At 41.6% G+C, this 14,524-nt stretch overlaps 1 protein-coding gene across 6 annotated transcripts in view; it reads left to right on the plus strand.

The window, feature by feature from the left end:
- The window catches only part of TEC (tec protein tyrosine kinase), a 115,126-nt gene extending 102,915 nt beyond the window's left edge, over positions 1–12,211 (plus strand). For 4 of the 6 annotated variants that reach the window (XM_031687656.2, XM_006198110.4, XM_015250052.3 and 1 more), the window contains exons 12-18: positions 1,175–1,249; positions 1,977–2,148; positions 2,270–2,486; positions 7,136–7,200; positions 9,827–9,945; positions 10,028–10,185; positions 11,356–12,211. In XM_031687656.2, the coding sequence (XP_031543516.1) occupies positions 1,175–1,249; positions 1,977–2,148; positions 2,270–2,486; positions 7,136–7,200; positions 9,827–9,945; positions 10,028–10,185; positions 11,356–11,439 (890 nt within the window). In that variant the 3' untranslated portion in view covers positions 11,440–12,211. Of the gene's footprint in view, positions 1–1,174; positions 1,250–1,976; positions 2,149–2,269; positions 2,487–7,135; positions 7,201–9,608; positions 9,946–10,027; positions 10,186–11,355 lie in introns of those variants that run through there. The other 2 variants (XM_072944432.1, XM_072944422.1) reach the window with 2 other exon arrangements.
- Positions 12,212–14,524: the final 2,313 nt, after the last annotated feature.

Consider the following 14,524-nt stretch of genomic DNA (forward strand, 5'->3'; position numbering starts at 1 on the left):
GGTACCTGGGATTTCTTATTTAGTGCTGTAAGCAAGTTAACTTGAAGGATTTGATGTACCTCAGTGATTGCCAGTAGCTGATATTCCCAGTCGTTAATATTGTAGAGCCCAAGTTTTTAATGCTAAGATTACTGAGCTATGTCAGGTGAATCACTTTAATTTTTAGTAGACTACTGTAACTCCATTTCATAATTCAGATCTCATACTAGAAAAGAACATGAAATAATAATTGATAATAACTGTTGGAAACCTTTTAACGTCTTTAAAAATGTTTGCAAAGACAGTATGCTAGCTTGGTGCCTGATAAACACCATATATATTTTTTAAAGACAATGTTGAATGAATAAAATGATACATATTTTAAAAATTTTTTGTGTTTCATAAAAATATGAAATTGTTAATTTAGAGAGTAGCAAAACCAAGCAGGACTCTGTGGGGCCTTATTGGATACAAAAGCCCCTCCACGTTCCATGTTTCTTGTTTATTAAAAAACAAAAGGCTTTAGTCTCCTAGGCCTTCCTTAAGTTCCAAAGAACAGCCTCAAGCATTTAATAATTAGAGTCACAGGACTCCAGAAGAGACACAGATGACAGTCTGATGTGTATCTTTGAGCTGTTCTGCAGGAACTAAGCTCCCCACCCGGGTGGAGGATGGTGACTACATGGTGGCCACAAGCAGGTAGAACTTGGGCTGTTTGGAGTCAGAAGGTTGATGACTGAGAATCCCAAAATATTACCCTGTTACCTCACCACCAGCCAATCAGAAGAAGGTCCATCAACTGATCACACACCTTGTGGCCCTCTCCCTCACACTGTCTTTAAAAACCCTTGCATGTAAGCCACTGGGGAGTGTTTTGAGTACAAGCTACCCGTTTGCCTTGCTTGGCCCTGCAGTAAACCTTTCTCTGCTCTGAACTCCGACGTTTCAGTTTGTTTGGCCTCACTTTGCATCAGGCACATGGACTTGGTTTCAGCAAGAGTAGGATCATCTTCCTTCCTGCCTTCTTTTCTGGTAATTTTTCTGCTAGCGTGTAGCACAGTGCTGTATGTACACACAGAGAATGAACACTAAGTGAATAAATGGATGAACTTTGTAAGTGAGTTTCGAGTTTAGCACTTTTCCCCGAGGAATGATTAAGAGTGAATTCAACTGCAATGCTCCCTTTGACGTCTAGGACTTGTCACGAGGCTGCGGTACCCAGTGAGCGCGAAGGAGAAGAGGGCGCCCACCACTGCCGGATTCAGCTACGGTAACTCCGTTTGTGGTTGCCTGGTTAATTCTCCTCCAGAAGAACCCGTTATCACAAGGTCAATTTAGATGTGTAGAATTCCACAGAATGTAACTTATTTTAAAGTTTATAGTGTGGGTTGTTGGATGATTATATTTATAGCTGTCGTAACCCTAGATTTTCTGTTTTCATCATTATTCATTATTGGACAGAAAACTGTCAGTGAAAAATAAGCATTACCTTGTTACATCTAAAATAAATCAGAGCCTTTCCTGGTTCACACCGGCCTTACTGGCCACTCAGAGGAAAGTAAAGATGGAGTTAATAGAGACATCCAACTTGATTGTCTTCGTTGCTTCTGGTAGAAGCCTTTTAAACAGGTTAAACTCTTTCCAACTTGAAAAAGAAAGAAACCTGATGGGGGAAGAGAGGTAAAGGAAGGTTTGGGGTTTTTTTTAAGTACCTTTGACTTCCCAGCTTTGTTATTATTAGCCTATTACACAGCTTCGTCTTGCCTTCAGTTCACTTTGTGTGCATTGTAACAGCTTAGAAAGGGGTACATCCTCCCCCGAGTGGAAAGCCACCCTTTACAGTTTACATGCAGGTTGCAAGTCTGCTCTGTGTTTTACTGGCAGTGGTATTATCATGTGACTTTGAGATTGACCTTGGTTATAGTTTCTTTGTTTCCCACTGATTCATGTTATGTTCTCCTTAATACATGTTATCACTTTCCCCCTCTATCTCACAGAAAAATGGGAGATTAACCCATCAGAGCTGACCTTTATGAGGGAGTTGGGGAGTGGACTGTTTGGAGTGGTGAGGCTTGGCAAGTGGAGAGCTCAGTACAAAGTAGCAATCAAAGCTATTAGGGAAGGAGCCATGTGTGAGGAAGACTTTATAGAAGAGGCTAAAGTGATGATGTAAGTTTCTGTGTTTTTTCCGGTTCCCCTTTTCGTGTTAAAAAGTGGCCCCTCACCAGCTAATACCCGTGGTGGTTTCTTTTCCTACAGTAACTCTGTGTATGCATGACTTCCCTCCCAGGAAACTGACACACCCGAAGTTAGTACAGCTTTATGGAGTGTGCACCCAGCAGAAACCAATTTACATTGTTACTGAGTTCATGGAAAGGGGATGCCTTCTGAATTTCCTCCGGCAGAGACAAGGCCTTTTTAGTAGAGATGTGCTGCTGAGCATGTGTCAAGATGTGTGTGAAGGGATGGAGTACCTGGAGAGGAACAGCTTCATCCACAGAGATCTGGTAATCATAACCCCGCCACATTCCCATTCACTGGCCAAATTCCTTTGTAATCTGGGTCAGCAAATGAGCCATCATGGATTTATACCCAATTTTTGTTCTCGACAGTATTTCACCATTATTTTTAAATGCGGTAAATTTAACTTGCCCCATAATTTTAACAGAAAGATCTTTAATAAGTCAAATTTATATAATACATAATTACATACACACCTGCAAAAGTCATACATAACTACATAGGTACCATTTCCAAGTAAGTTACCATGAATTAATATTTTATCTCCATAAGAATCCCATGAGAATCTAGTCATAAAAGATTTTCTGACCATCATTGTCTTATAGAAAATTAGCATCAGAGAAGTGAAATGACTTGCATATGATCATAATTGAGGAAGTTAAGAGTTGACTCATCCTTTAACTAAATCCTAACCTTTTTTCCATCTCACACACTATAAGCAGAAACTATCACAGAAATCCTTTGGTTCATTTCTTTATCTGTCAAATCACTGGGAAGAGACAGAGGTGCATGATAACTCTGGAAAATACCAGAAAAAGTAATCTTCTATTATTGATCCTAAATTATGATGGAGACACTTCTCAATTTTTTCTCTCTCTCACTCTGTTTCCCTATCTCCTCCAGCCTTTCTCTTTTTCTTCTCTGCCTGTTGTTCCCAAATGTGTCTATTTTCAATATGTTGGTAGAATCATTAGTCCCAGTTAAAGTACACATACTCTGTTATTAACTGTAGTTATCATGCTATACCTTAGATCTTCAGAACGTATCTTGTAACTGAAATTCGTACCCTTTGACCAATCTCTCTGCATTTCCCCCCACCCCCAGCCCCTGGCAACCACCAGTATACTCTCTCTGTGAGTTCCACTTTTTTCCCTTTTAGATTCCATATATAAGTGATTCCATGTAGTATTTGTCGTCTTCTTCCTGGCTTGTTTCACTTAGTGTAACGTCTCCTAGGTTCATCCATGTTGTTGCAGCTGTTGGGATTTCCTTCTTTTTATGGTTGAATAATATTCCATTGTATGTAGTATATATAACACATTGTCTTTATTTATTCACCCACTGATGGGCATTTAGGTTGTTTCCATATCTTGGCTGTTGTGAATAATGCTGCTATGCGTGTGGGAGTGCAGATATTTCTATAAGACACTAATTTTGTTTCCTTCAGATATATACAAAATATATATCCTTCACATAAATCCAGAAGTGGGATTGCTGGATCATGTGGCAGCTCTTTTTAATTTCTTAAGGACCCGCCATACTGTTTTTCATAGTGATGGCACCAATTTATACTGCCACCAATAATATACAAGGGTTCCTGCTTCTCCACCTTTTCTTTCTTGCCAGTGTTTATCTTGTATTTTTGTTGGTAGCCATCCTAACAGGTGTGAGGTGATAATCTCATTGATGGTAGTTTTGATTTGCATTTACCTGATGATCAGTGATGTTGAGCCCCTTTTCATGTACCTGTTGGCCATTTGTATGTCTTTTTTGATAAAAATGTGTATTCAGGCCCTCTGCCCATTTTTAAATCGGGTTTTTTGCTTTTTGACTATTTTGTTGCATGTATAAATATATTTTAGACATTAACTCTCTATCAGATATATGGCTTACCAGTATTTTTTCCCATTCTGTAGATTGCCTTGCCATTTTGTTAATTGTTTCATTTGCTGTGAAGAAACTTTTTGTTTTATGTAGCCCTAAGTTATTTATTTTTGCTTTTGTGGCCTGTGCTTTGGTGTCATATCCAAAGAAATCATTGCCAAGACAAGAAAGAGCTTTTTCTTTATGTTTTCTTCTGGCAGTTTTTATGGTTTCAGGTCTTCCATTTAAGTGTTTAATCAATTTCAAGTTAATTTTGTGTGTGATGTAAGGTTAGGATCTAGTTTCACTGTTTTGCATATGGATATTCAAATTTCCCAGGAGCATTTATTGAAGAGATTATCTTTTCCTCATTGTGTGTTCTTGGTGCCTGTGCCAGAGATTAGTTGACCATATATTAGCTGACCGTTTATTTTTGGGCTCTCTATTCTGTTTCATTGGTCTATGTCTCTGTTTTTGTGCCTGTATCATATTGTTTTGACTGCTGTAGCTTTGTAATTTAGTTCAAAATCAGGAAGTGTGATGCCTCCAGCTTTATTTTTCCTTTCCAGGATTGTTTGGCTATTCGGAGTCTTCTGTAGTTCCATATGAATTTTAGGATTGTTTTTTATATTTCTGTGAAAAATGGTGGTAGAATTTTGATAGGAATTGCATTAATCTGTATATCATTTTAGGCATTTTAGGTAGCATGAAATTAAAAAATTTTTTTGTGTTTTTTTTTGGACTTTTTAACAATAGTAATTCTTCTACTCCATAAACACAGGATCTCTTTACATTTATTTGTGTCTTCTTTAGTTTCTTTCATCAATGTCTGATAGTTTTCAGAGGGCAGATGTTTTGCCTCCTTGGTTAAATTTATTCCTGTGTATGTTAATGTTTTTGATGCTATTGAAATTCACTTGCTTTCTTAATTTCTCTCAGTTATTTCATTGTTAGTGTATAGAAACACAGCTGATTTTTGTATGTTTGTATCCTGCAACTTCACTGAATTTTTAAATTTTAATAGCATTTTAGTGGACTCTTTAGAGTTTTCTATGTATAAGATAATGTTATCTGCAAACAGAGACAGTCTTACTTCTCTATTCCAATTTGGATGCCTTTTCTTTTCTTTTCTCATCTAATTGCTTTGGCTAGGACTTTCAGTACTGTGTTGAATAGAAGTGACAAGAGTGGGCATTCTTGTCTTGTTTCTGATCTTGGAGGAAAAGCTTTTAGCTTTTCACCATTGAATATGTTGTTAGCTGTGGGCTTGTCATACATGATCTTCACTGTGTTGAGGTGCGTTCCTTCTATAACTAACTTGTTGAAAGTTTTTCATCATGAAAGAGTGTTGAATTTTGTCAAATGCCTTTTTTTTGTATCTACTGAGATGATCATATGATGTTTTATCCTTCATTCTATTAGTGTGGTGTATCAAATTTTGTTTTGCATATGTTGAACCATTTTTATATCCTGGGGATAAATACCACTGGATCATGGTGTATGATCCTCTTAATGTGCTGTTGAATTCTGTCTGCTAATATTTTGTTGAGGATTTTTGCATCTGTATTTATCAGGGATATTTAATTTTCTTTTCTTGTTAATGTCCTTATCTTGCGTTGGTGTTAGGGTAACTTTGATCTTGTGAAAAGAGGTTGGAAGTATATACTTCTTAAAATTTTTTGAAAGAGTTTGAGAACTCAGGTTTGATGTTAATTCTTCTTTAAATGTTTGGGAGATTCACCAGTGAAGCCACCTGGTCCTGAGCTTTTCCTTCACAGGACTTTTAACGATCACATTTATGTTATGATTGGGGCAAAGGACTTTGTAAAATAGAAGATGTGACATATATATATATATATTATATATATATATATATATATATATATATATATATAATATATATATATATATAACATTAATCATTGTTATAACAGTAACTCTCTTTGCCATGTTGAAACTTGTGAACTAAGCACTTTCTTCCTTTTGCACTTTTAAAAGTTTTAAAACTGATGGAAATTGTCTACATAGTTATGACAGATTGCACCTGTCTGCACATACCACATCTTGGTGAAAGCAGTTTTGATATGTTTGTGTCTGTGATACTGATATCATTATGGTAGGTTTTCATCATCCCTTAAGGGAAGATTCTGATGCTTCTATCTCCTGGGTGAAGAATCCTGGTGACCATCAAGTAAAGGCATTATGGGGTGTCTTTATAGGAAGATGGAAGTAATCCAGGGAATGGGTGTTAATTCTCACTTTAGAAAAGACTCTTAAAATGCACTCAGCCATAAGTAACCTCATATAAATGGAATTTGCCACATACAGAGAATAAAATTCTGAAGCATCAGGAAGAAAAATACATTCTTAGTCCATAGGTTATGTCATTAAAAGTATTATCATGTCTTCCTTCTATGTGTTGTTCCAAACTATTTTTTTGACCCTTATATATATAACCTTAAAGAATGGGCAAGAAAATAGAAATAATCCAGAATTGTATTTGACCAATTTAGCATATCATGTTATAATATACTGGAAACATTACAAATGACAAAGGAAACTATGTTACACATGGCTGTTCTTTTGACTGTCTGAGATTGGGAAGACCAGTCACCGAGCAAGGTCACTGGGTAAAAGATTGTTCACTCTTCACTTTGATGGTTGTGTGTTACTAAGCTTGCTCGGTAAGAACCTGGATGAAGGACTTTGAGAAGTTGTCACTATCAATAAGAAAATCAAATAATTTATTAGAATAGAAATGGGGGGGGCAAGAAGCTGGTTGACCCTTCAATTAGTCCTCATGTACGTATAACAGTTGGCAAAGATTACGTAATAATGCCTTTTTGCACATATGACTTTTGACCTGTCTTTCTACCCATTTTTTCAAATACACGTTGAAGACATTTTCATAGGGGTAAAAATAATTTATAAAGAGACACCTCTGCAGATGTTGACTGGGTTGAACTAAATTTAATATAAACTGAACTTACATTTTTTCTATTTTCTTTTTGCAGCTTTGTAACAAATATATCGTTGTAATGTTGTTTTCCAGGCTGCCAGAAATTGTCTAGTAAATGAGGCGGGAATTGTGAAAGTATCTGATTTTGGAATGGCCAGGTAAGGCTGACTATATATAAACATTTTCTACAAATTTTGGGTTAAATGAATATAAGGCTGTGACCTTTCCCTTAAAAGTACAGAAAGCCTGATTTTTTTCTTTGCAGTTTGACTGTGTCAACTTCTTCCTCTGAAGCTTATTTAAGAGCTGTTTTTAAACATCTTTTGTCCCGTTGGCAAAACAGTACTAGGACCTGTCATTTTCGCATGGGTGAACTAATTGATATTTCTGCTTCTTAGCGTTTTTGATTTAAGGTTAGAAAATAAATTAGATCATATTTTGAAAGATTTCTATGCTGAATTTGTCTTTTTACTATTAGCTTTGGCTTTTTCTTAGGTAAGCTTGAGAAATTGTGATTACTTAATGCTTCATTATGTGGCTTTAGGTGATATTCACATTAGTTTAGAGGACTGATGAGCATGGAAGTAATCTGCGCTGATGAAGCGGTAAGGAGATCGTGTTAGCTGTTTTGAGATAGATAAATATACTAAATTAACAAAGTATACATTATGTTAATCATTGTTAATCACTCTCTCCACTAGGTGGTGGTATAGCCTGTTAAATACACTGCTTTGTTTTCTCCCTGGTATGGATTAAATTTCTAGAATCTTTTGGTTTTACAGAAATGTGCTTGGGGTAGAGTTTTTAGAATACCCAAATCGGTAGTTTTTTAACTTTCTTAATTTTTGTAATTTTAACAGGGTGTTAGAACAGACCTTTAAAAAGTATTTTGTTTGTCCTTTCCTTCCCTCCTTCCTTCTGTCCATTCGTTCATCTGTATGTCCATCTGTAAAAACCTCAGGGCCTGCTGTGTGCCAGGTCCCACGTTAGAGACTGAAGCCCAGCCGAGGGTGAGACATACGAGTCCTTGCCCACGTGCAGCGTATGTTCAGGAGGAGAGAGAAACTTACACCTGAGACCTGCTGAAGTTGGGAAACACAGAGTGAGGGGACAGAGCAGAGGTCAGCAAACCAGAGGCCACATCTAACCCACCACCTCTGTTTGCATGACCTGTGAGCCAGCCATGGTGTTCACATTATTTAATGGTTGGAAAAAGACTTTAAAATATTATAATGTGAAAATTACCTAAAATTCAAATGTCAGTGTCCATAAATGAAGTGATACTAGGATGTAGCTCATTTGCAGATATGTTGTCTGGCTGTGTTCACACTACTGCAGAATCAAAAAGAGTCATTATCTGGCCTTTTGCAGAAAAAGTTTACCGCCCCCTGTGATAGTGATAACTTGGGGTTGGTGGGTGCTGAGCGATGGTGCAGGGCAGGGTGCTGAGCGATGGTCCTCTGAAGTCCTCTTTGAGACTGGGATGTTTGAAGAGAGACTCAAAAGGCAGGGAGTAGTCAGGTGAAAATCTGAGGATAAAACATTCTAGGTGGCAGGAACAGTGAGACCAAAGGCTTGAAATTTGGGACAAGCTTAGCTGCTTAAGAACCAAAAGAGGCCAGAGGGTGGGATGGGAGGGCTGGGGGAGGCTGGCCCACGACCAGCGTGAGGAGCAGTTACAAAGGCCGGCAGGGGCCAGGCCACCCAGCTCCTGGGAGCTCGGGCCCAGGGAGCTTAGGAAGCCAGTGCTGTCGGAAACGGGATCAGGTCTGCTGGCTGTCAGGGCAGTAACGACCCAGGGCTCTCTGTTGGCTTTCTGCGTAGATGTTGTGTATGTGACTGGCAGGCCTCCAACATCATGTTTGGTTTTCACGTGTTTGGCTTTCAAAAAACCTGTGCTTTTGCATCAACCCCTCTAAAACACTCATTAGATGCTCACTCCAGACTCCCCTGATGGACAGCCGCCCATGGTTGCGTTGTCACCGTGTTTGTCTATGCAGCAAAGGAAGTTTGTGCAGTTCTTTAAATGTTTTCTCATGGAGCTTTTAGAAATTAACTTTACATTCATATAATACATAAACACATTCCTCTTGTAAATACATACTGAATACATTACAGGAAGGGCTTCAGGACCCATGTTTACCACCCCGATCAAGGATCCTCCGCAGGGGTAGCCAGTGTTACCAGCTGGTGTGTGTCCTTCCAGGAGGTTATAAGTAAGCTCCCATAGGAAAATATGTAGTATTGTTCTGAGTGTATGTGCAGGGAGGAGGGATGTCAAGGTGTGTAAATATACTCCACCATTTACACACATCATTTTGCAGTTTGCTCTTTTTATTTGCTGTAATTTTAAGTTGTGTTCTGTGGAATCGTGGGGGGGGGGTGTGTGGGTGAAAGCACGTGTGTTCCAAACGCTTTGCACCACTTCCTTTCGAGCAGCTCTGCTTTTTAGATGTTTTTCATGTGGGGCTTTTGGGTAAAATTTTGTCTAAAGAATAAAATTGCTTGCCAAAAAAGAGTTTGCCAACTCTCTTACTGCATTCTGCCTCCATCACTTTACACAAAGGAAAACCAGAAAAGTGAAAGTGCAGCTGCTGCCGGGGCTGCACGTCCAGCTGAAGCACGGGAGGAAGATGGCGATCACCAGGCGGGGCCGCGGAGACCAGCGCTGAGCTTCCACCGGATGCTTGTTGGCCTTCAGTCAACTGTGTTTCTGATTCTAGGGGGGGAGAAAATTAAAAAACACGTGCAAAATACAGGTCGTAACTCAGTATGCTACTCTAGGTATGTTCTGGATGACCAGTACACGAGTTCTTCCGGTGCTAAATTTCCTGTGAAGTGGTGTCCACCCGAGGTGTTTAATTACAGCCGCTTCAGCAGCAAATCAGACGTCTGGTCATTTGGTGAGACCCCTGCTCCACTTTTCCTTGTTCTGCTCTGAAGAGGAAGTGGATACATCGTTTGGTAATCCTCATCCTCTTCCAGGTGTTTTAATGTGGGAAGTATTCACTGAAGGCAAAATGCCCTTTGAGAAAAACACCAACTATGAAGTGGTCACCATGGTTTCTCGCGGCCACCGACTCCACCAGCCGAAGTTGGCGTCCAGATACGTGTACGAGGTCATGCTGAGATGTTGGCAGGAGGTATAACATTTTTTTGTGTGCTTCTTACATCTTTAAAACATCCAGGGATCTGGACTTGGTAGATTAAAAGTGTGTAGTCCTTCTAGCCTAGTGAATTGCTGCATGTTTTTTATGATTTCAAACCCTTTGGAAGGATTTTTCTCAACTTAGACTGAATAACAGGAAGAAGATGTGAAGAAGTGGAAAATAATTAAGATACTAAATTCAGGCTGCCACCACACTCCCAAGTGGGAATCCTGCCACAGGTGCCTGAGGCGGGGACTTGGGGAATAAACCCAGAGAAGTAGCTCTTTTTCAGTAGGCTTCTTATCATGGAATTATCACATTTTCGCCAGAGAGGGTTTCTTTCTCCAAACCTCAGCTTTCTCAGGTCTCTTGACTCACAGTCTTTGGAATTTTCCCTTCTCCACGTGTTGCAACATCACTTCATAGAAGAGGTTAGACACCAAAATGACTTTTGAAAGATAACAGCGATGCTAGCTCACAGGTGTTGTGTGCTGGGCACTGTGCTAAGTGCATTTGATTGAGTTCTCAGAATAACCCTCTGAGGTGTGGATACTTCTACTGTGGCCACAGTGTGGACGAGAACACCAGGTTGATGCTTGCTCAAGGCCACTTAGCTCCAGAGAAGAAGAGCCCTGTCCGGCTCAAAGCCCAGACCCTCGGTCACTTGCTGTAATGCCTCCTGAGGGCATTGACTGGGATGAGCAGAGGCCTTCTGGCCAGGAAGTGGCGCTAGTGGGAGAGAGGGCAGCGAGCAAAGGAAGGTGACAGCAATGAACTGGGTGTATACACTGGGCAGCAGTTGTTCTGATTGAGCCTGGGGCACATGTTGGGGTTTTTGTGGGAAATAAAACTGGGTAGGTAGCAAGGGAATAGGGGTGGGGCAGGTTACAGCGGGCACTGAAAATTAGCAAGACTTGAGTTTGCAGACAGTAGGGTTCTCTGTTAGGTTCTTGAATGGGATGCAAAAGCCACGTGGCAGGAAGGTTAGTCGGGCAGCAGCACATGCAGGATGGAGGAGACCTGTTGGAGGTGCCTGCAGGTTCCAGTCCCGAACTAGTGAGTCCCCTGCGCTAGTACACTACGCTGTCTGAGTTTGAGCAGTGAGGAATTATTCTGGAGGATGGATTTTGGAACCCACAGATTCTCTTTGATTTTGAATTGTAGAAACCCGAGGGAAGGCCTTCCTTTGAAGATTTGCTGTGCACGATTGATGAACTAGTTGAATGTGGAGAAACGTTTGGAAGATAAGTGGTACTGTGACCAGCGGCCTCCAGACTCCAAATCACAAGGAAGAAACGGCACTTTGTGGCAGAGTTTTAATTTATTTAGCACTGGCTGTGTAGATGGTTTTACTGATTGAGTGGAAACACCTAAACCATTTACTCCTAGACCAGCCTTAGCTCTGTGACTGAATCTTCTGGATTATGGAAATGCTGCAGCGGTTAAATGCTGCGGTGGTTAAAAACACACACTTTTATTCCTTCTGCAAGTACAGGGGTGCCCACTGTGTGCCAGGTGCTGTGCCCAGGCCCCAGGGTCTGCCCATTTTAGGGGTGCACGTGGGGCCATGTTAGCTGGAGTCAGTGGTAATTGGGAGGGAGGGGTGTCAGAACCATGTTCCAGCCACCCCCCTCTTCCCTTTGACTTCTGCAGAAATCTGGGCTGGGGTATTGTCTCGAATGTGGGTTCTGGATGGATCAGAAACATACCTGGGATAAGTACCCACTTTTTGTTTCGAAAACATTTGTTTTCAAGACTGCGTTAGTATTACATCACCACATATTTGTATGCTGTATATATTGTAAATATATATAATATATAAAGTTATATATTTATAAGAAACATGAGTTGTCTTTTAATGGAAACATTTAATTCTGTAGTGAATGAGCCAACCTTCTTAGGACTAGGGACTGACCCTTACAGCTGTCAAATCCTCTTTCCCTGAGGATCAGATATTCCCTACTGGAGAGAAAAACGCCTGGACCCTTCTACCACTAGGCCCCTTCCTCACTTTGGTAGACATGTGTGGGTTCGACACCAGTTGTGGGTTCTGCCCAGCAGAAGTCCCACCGAGACGGAATGAATTACTCAGGACTCTGTGGAAAAGTCAAGAGACCGAGAGGGAGTCAGGAGCCAACTCCCCGAGGGTGGGATCACAATGAGTACAAAGGCTTTGTTTATTGTTGGTGTTTGGCTCAAGGTCAGAAGACCCTTTTTGGTGAATCATGTTCGTGTTGAGCCTTTCAGCTTATCAGGGCAGAACATATAAGAATCAGCTGCTTAACAAGATTTTTCTTGGACTCAGGCTGTGCCTGTCTTAGGTTGCTGGTCATTGGATCTTACCCGTCACTGGCTAACCAGCCTACTCACGTCTGAGTCTGCAGCTTTTTATAAGTTGTTTACCATTCCAGCCCAAGGCTGTTTCGGGGATAGAAGACTAACAGCAGGCACGCCCAGCATTTATAGCCCGGGGCCTGGGTCATTGCTAAAACCTCAAGGCAGTTACTAAGCACATCTTCTTTAAGGAGATAAGCGGCTGGGATCTGTTACAATTTGTTAACCCAGTCATGGGCTCCCACAGACATGTTTGGGGGTACCTGTCCAGCTTAAGCCCCCAACAGGGCTTGTGTTGGGGCTAAGTGATCCTGCCCATGAAATTCACAGCTAACTGGAGTTGGATGGAGAATTGAACTAGGGGCAGTTAATCAGTTTCTGTGTCTTAAGAATCTGTCCCTGGACCAGAAATGCTGTCAGTGGAGGTGTGCTGGGCTCTGGGAGCAGAGGGATCAGATGATATTCACCACAAAGGCTGCTCCCACCACTAGCAAGACCCACGAGCAAGCCAAATTCTGGCCACGTCAAGGAAGCAACCAGGAAAAACGGAGAGCATGGTGTTTTGAGCTGTCTGCCGGGTGGTTCTCAGAGGCCTGGTCGGACTTGGGTTCCTGGATCAGAGAGCTGATGTGTTATAGCCTCACAGTAGACCCTGTGACTGAGTTCGTTTGAGTGGGTTCCTGACCCTTAGAGTTCCCGATCAGGACACCCTCTGGGTTAGAGCCTTCGTTGACTCATGAGTCTCCATCATCAAAGCAGAGCCCATGTGTCTCCCAACGCAGTGTTGCTGGTTTTGTGGGCACAGAAAACCCAGGAAGACAGGGGCCTTTCTTGAGGAGTTTGTCTGCTCTGGGGACTGGGGTCTCCCACAGGCTGTGGCGTGTCGGGGGAACATACCTGAAGTCATGTTCATGTCAGTAGTTCTTATGTGAAGAAGCTGCTTAATGCCCCACAGTGAGTTGTCTTGGTCAACAAGACCCTACAGAATGTTCCCTGGAAACCACTGAGGCTGCTGAACCACACGATGTTGCCAAGGAAACAGCTCGCAGGAGGGCAGCGCTGGATTCAGGAGTTTACCCGCCAGGCTCCCCAGGCAAGTACCAGGCTGGAAGATGGCCCACGGCCTCGGAACAGCGCAGGTACTAGCCCCCAGCTGCCTGCTTCCCCCAGGACTCCCTGTAGACCTTGGAACGTCAAAAGGCAGCTCTGTGTTTTGTGTTTGAAGCACTGAAAGCCATCCACTTAGGTAGGACCCAAAGACACCTCTGTACAGCAGGACTCAGGATCCCAAAGGGTTTATTATGGCTCTTGCTTCCAAGAATGAGCTGAGGCCTCTACAGTTGATTTTTTTTTTGCTGCATATTCAAGGCCCACCTCCTCTACCATCTTCAAGCCTCGTTAACCAGGAAGGGGCTTCCTCTGTTCCATGCCAGGCTGTGTGGACCAGGGCCGTGTGTCCCCTATGTGTGACTGCTTGTTTTCCTTTGTATGGAGGATTTAGAGGAGAGGGCAGCCAGAGTCAAGGTGAATGACCCATCTACCCACTTTCGGTGATTGCAATGGCTTGAATACTATAGCAGTGTGACTGGAACCATTTAATTCAATTAACGCTTAAATGGTTAAAAAAAATGATAATGCATGCTGTACTTATGGAAAATCAAGACCCTTTAAGGAACACAAGTTGAGGCTGGCTTTTCTGAGCAGCTCTTTCATACGACCCTGGAGATTCATCTTTTCATTCTGGTCAGGTCATCCCCTGATGGCTGTCTTCAATTCCTCCCTGTCCCCCTTACAATGGAAAATAATATAATGGAAAATAATAAAATATTTTTGTATGTTTGCCAGCTTCCTTGGCATCTTCCTGTTTAACTGTATCCTCATCACGAAAATGTACACACCTTTTCACTGGGTCGCTCACGAGCTTTGTAGTTCCTTGAGGGAGTCGGTCCTACGTGAGCTCTACCCTGCTGTCACTGTCACACTTTCCTCCTTTCTTCCT

This window comes from Vicugna pacos, chromosome 2, assembly GCF_048564905.1.
Source record: "Vicugna pacos chromosome 2, VicPac4, whole genome shotgun sequence".
NCBI classification, from domain to species: domain Eukaryota; kingdom Metazoa; phylum Chordata; class Mammalia; order Artiodactyla; family Camelidae; genus Vicugna; species Vicugna pacos.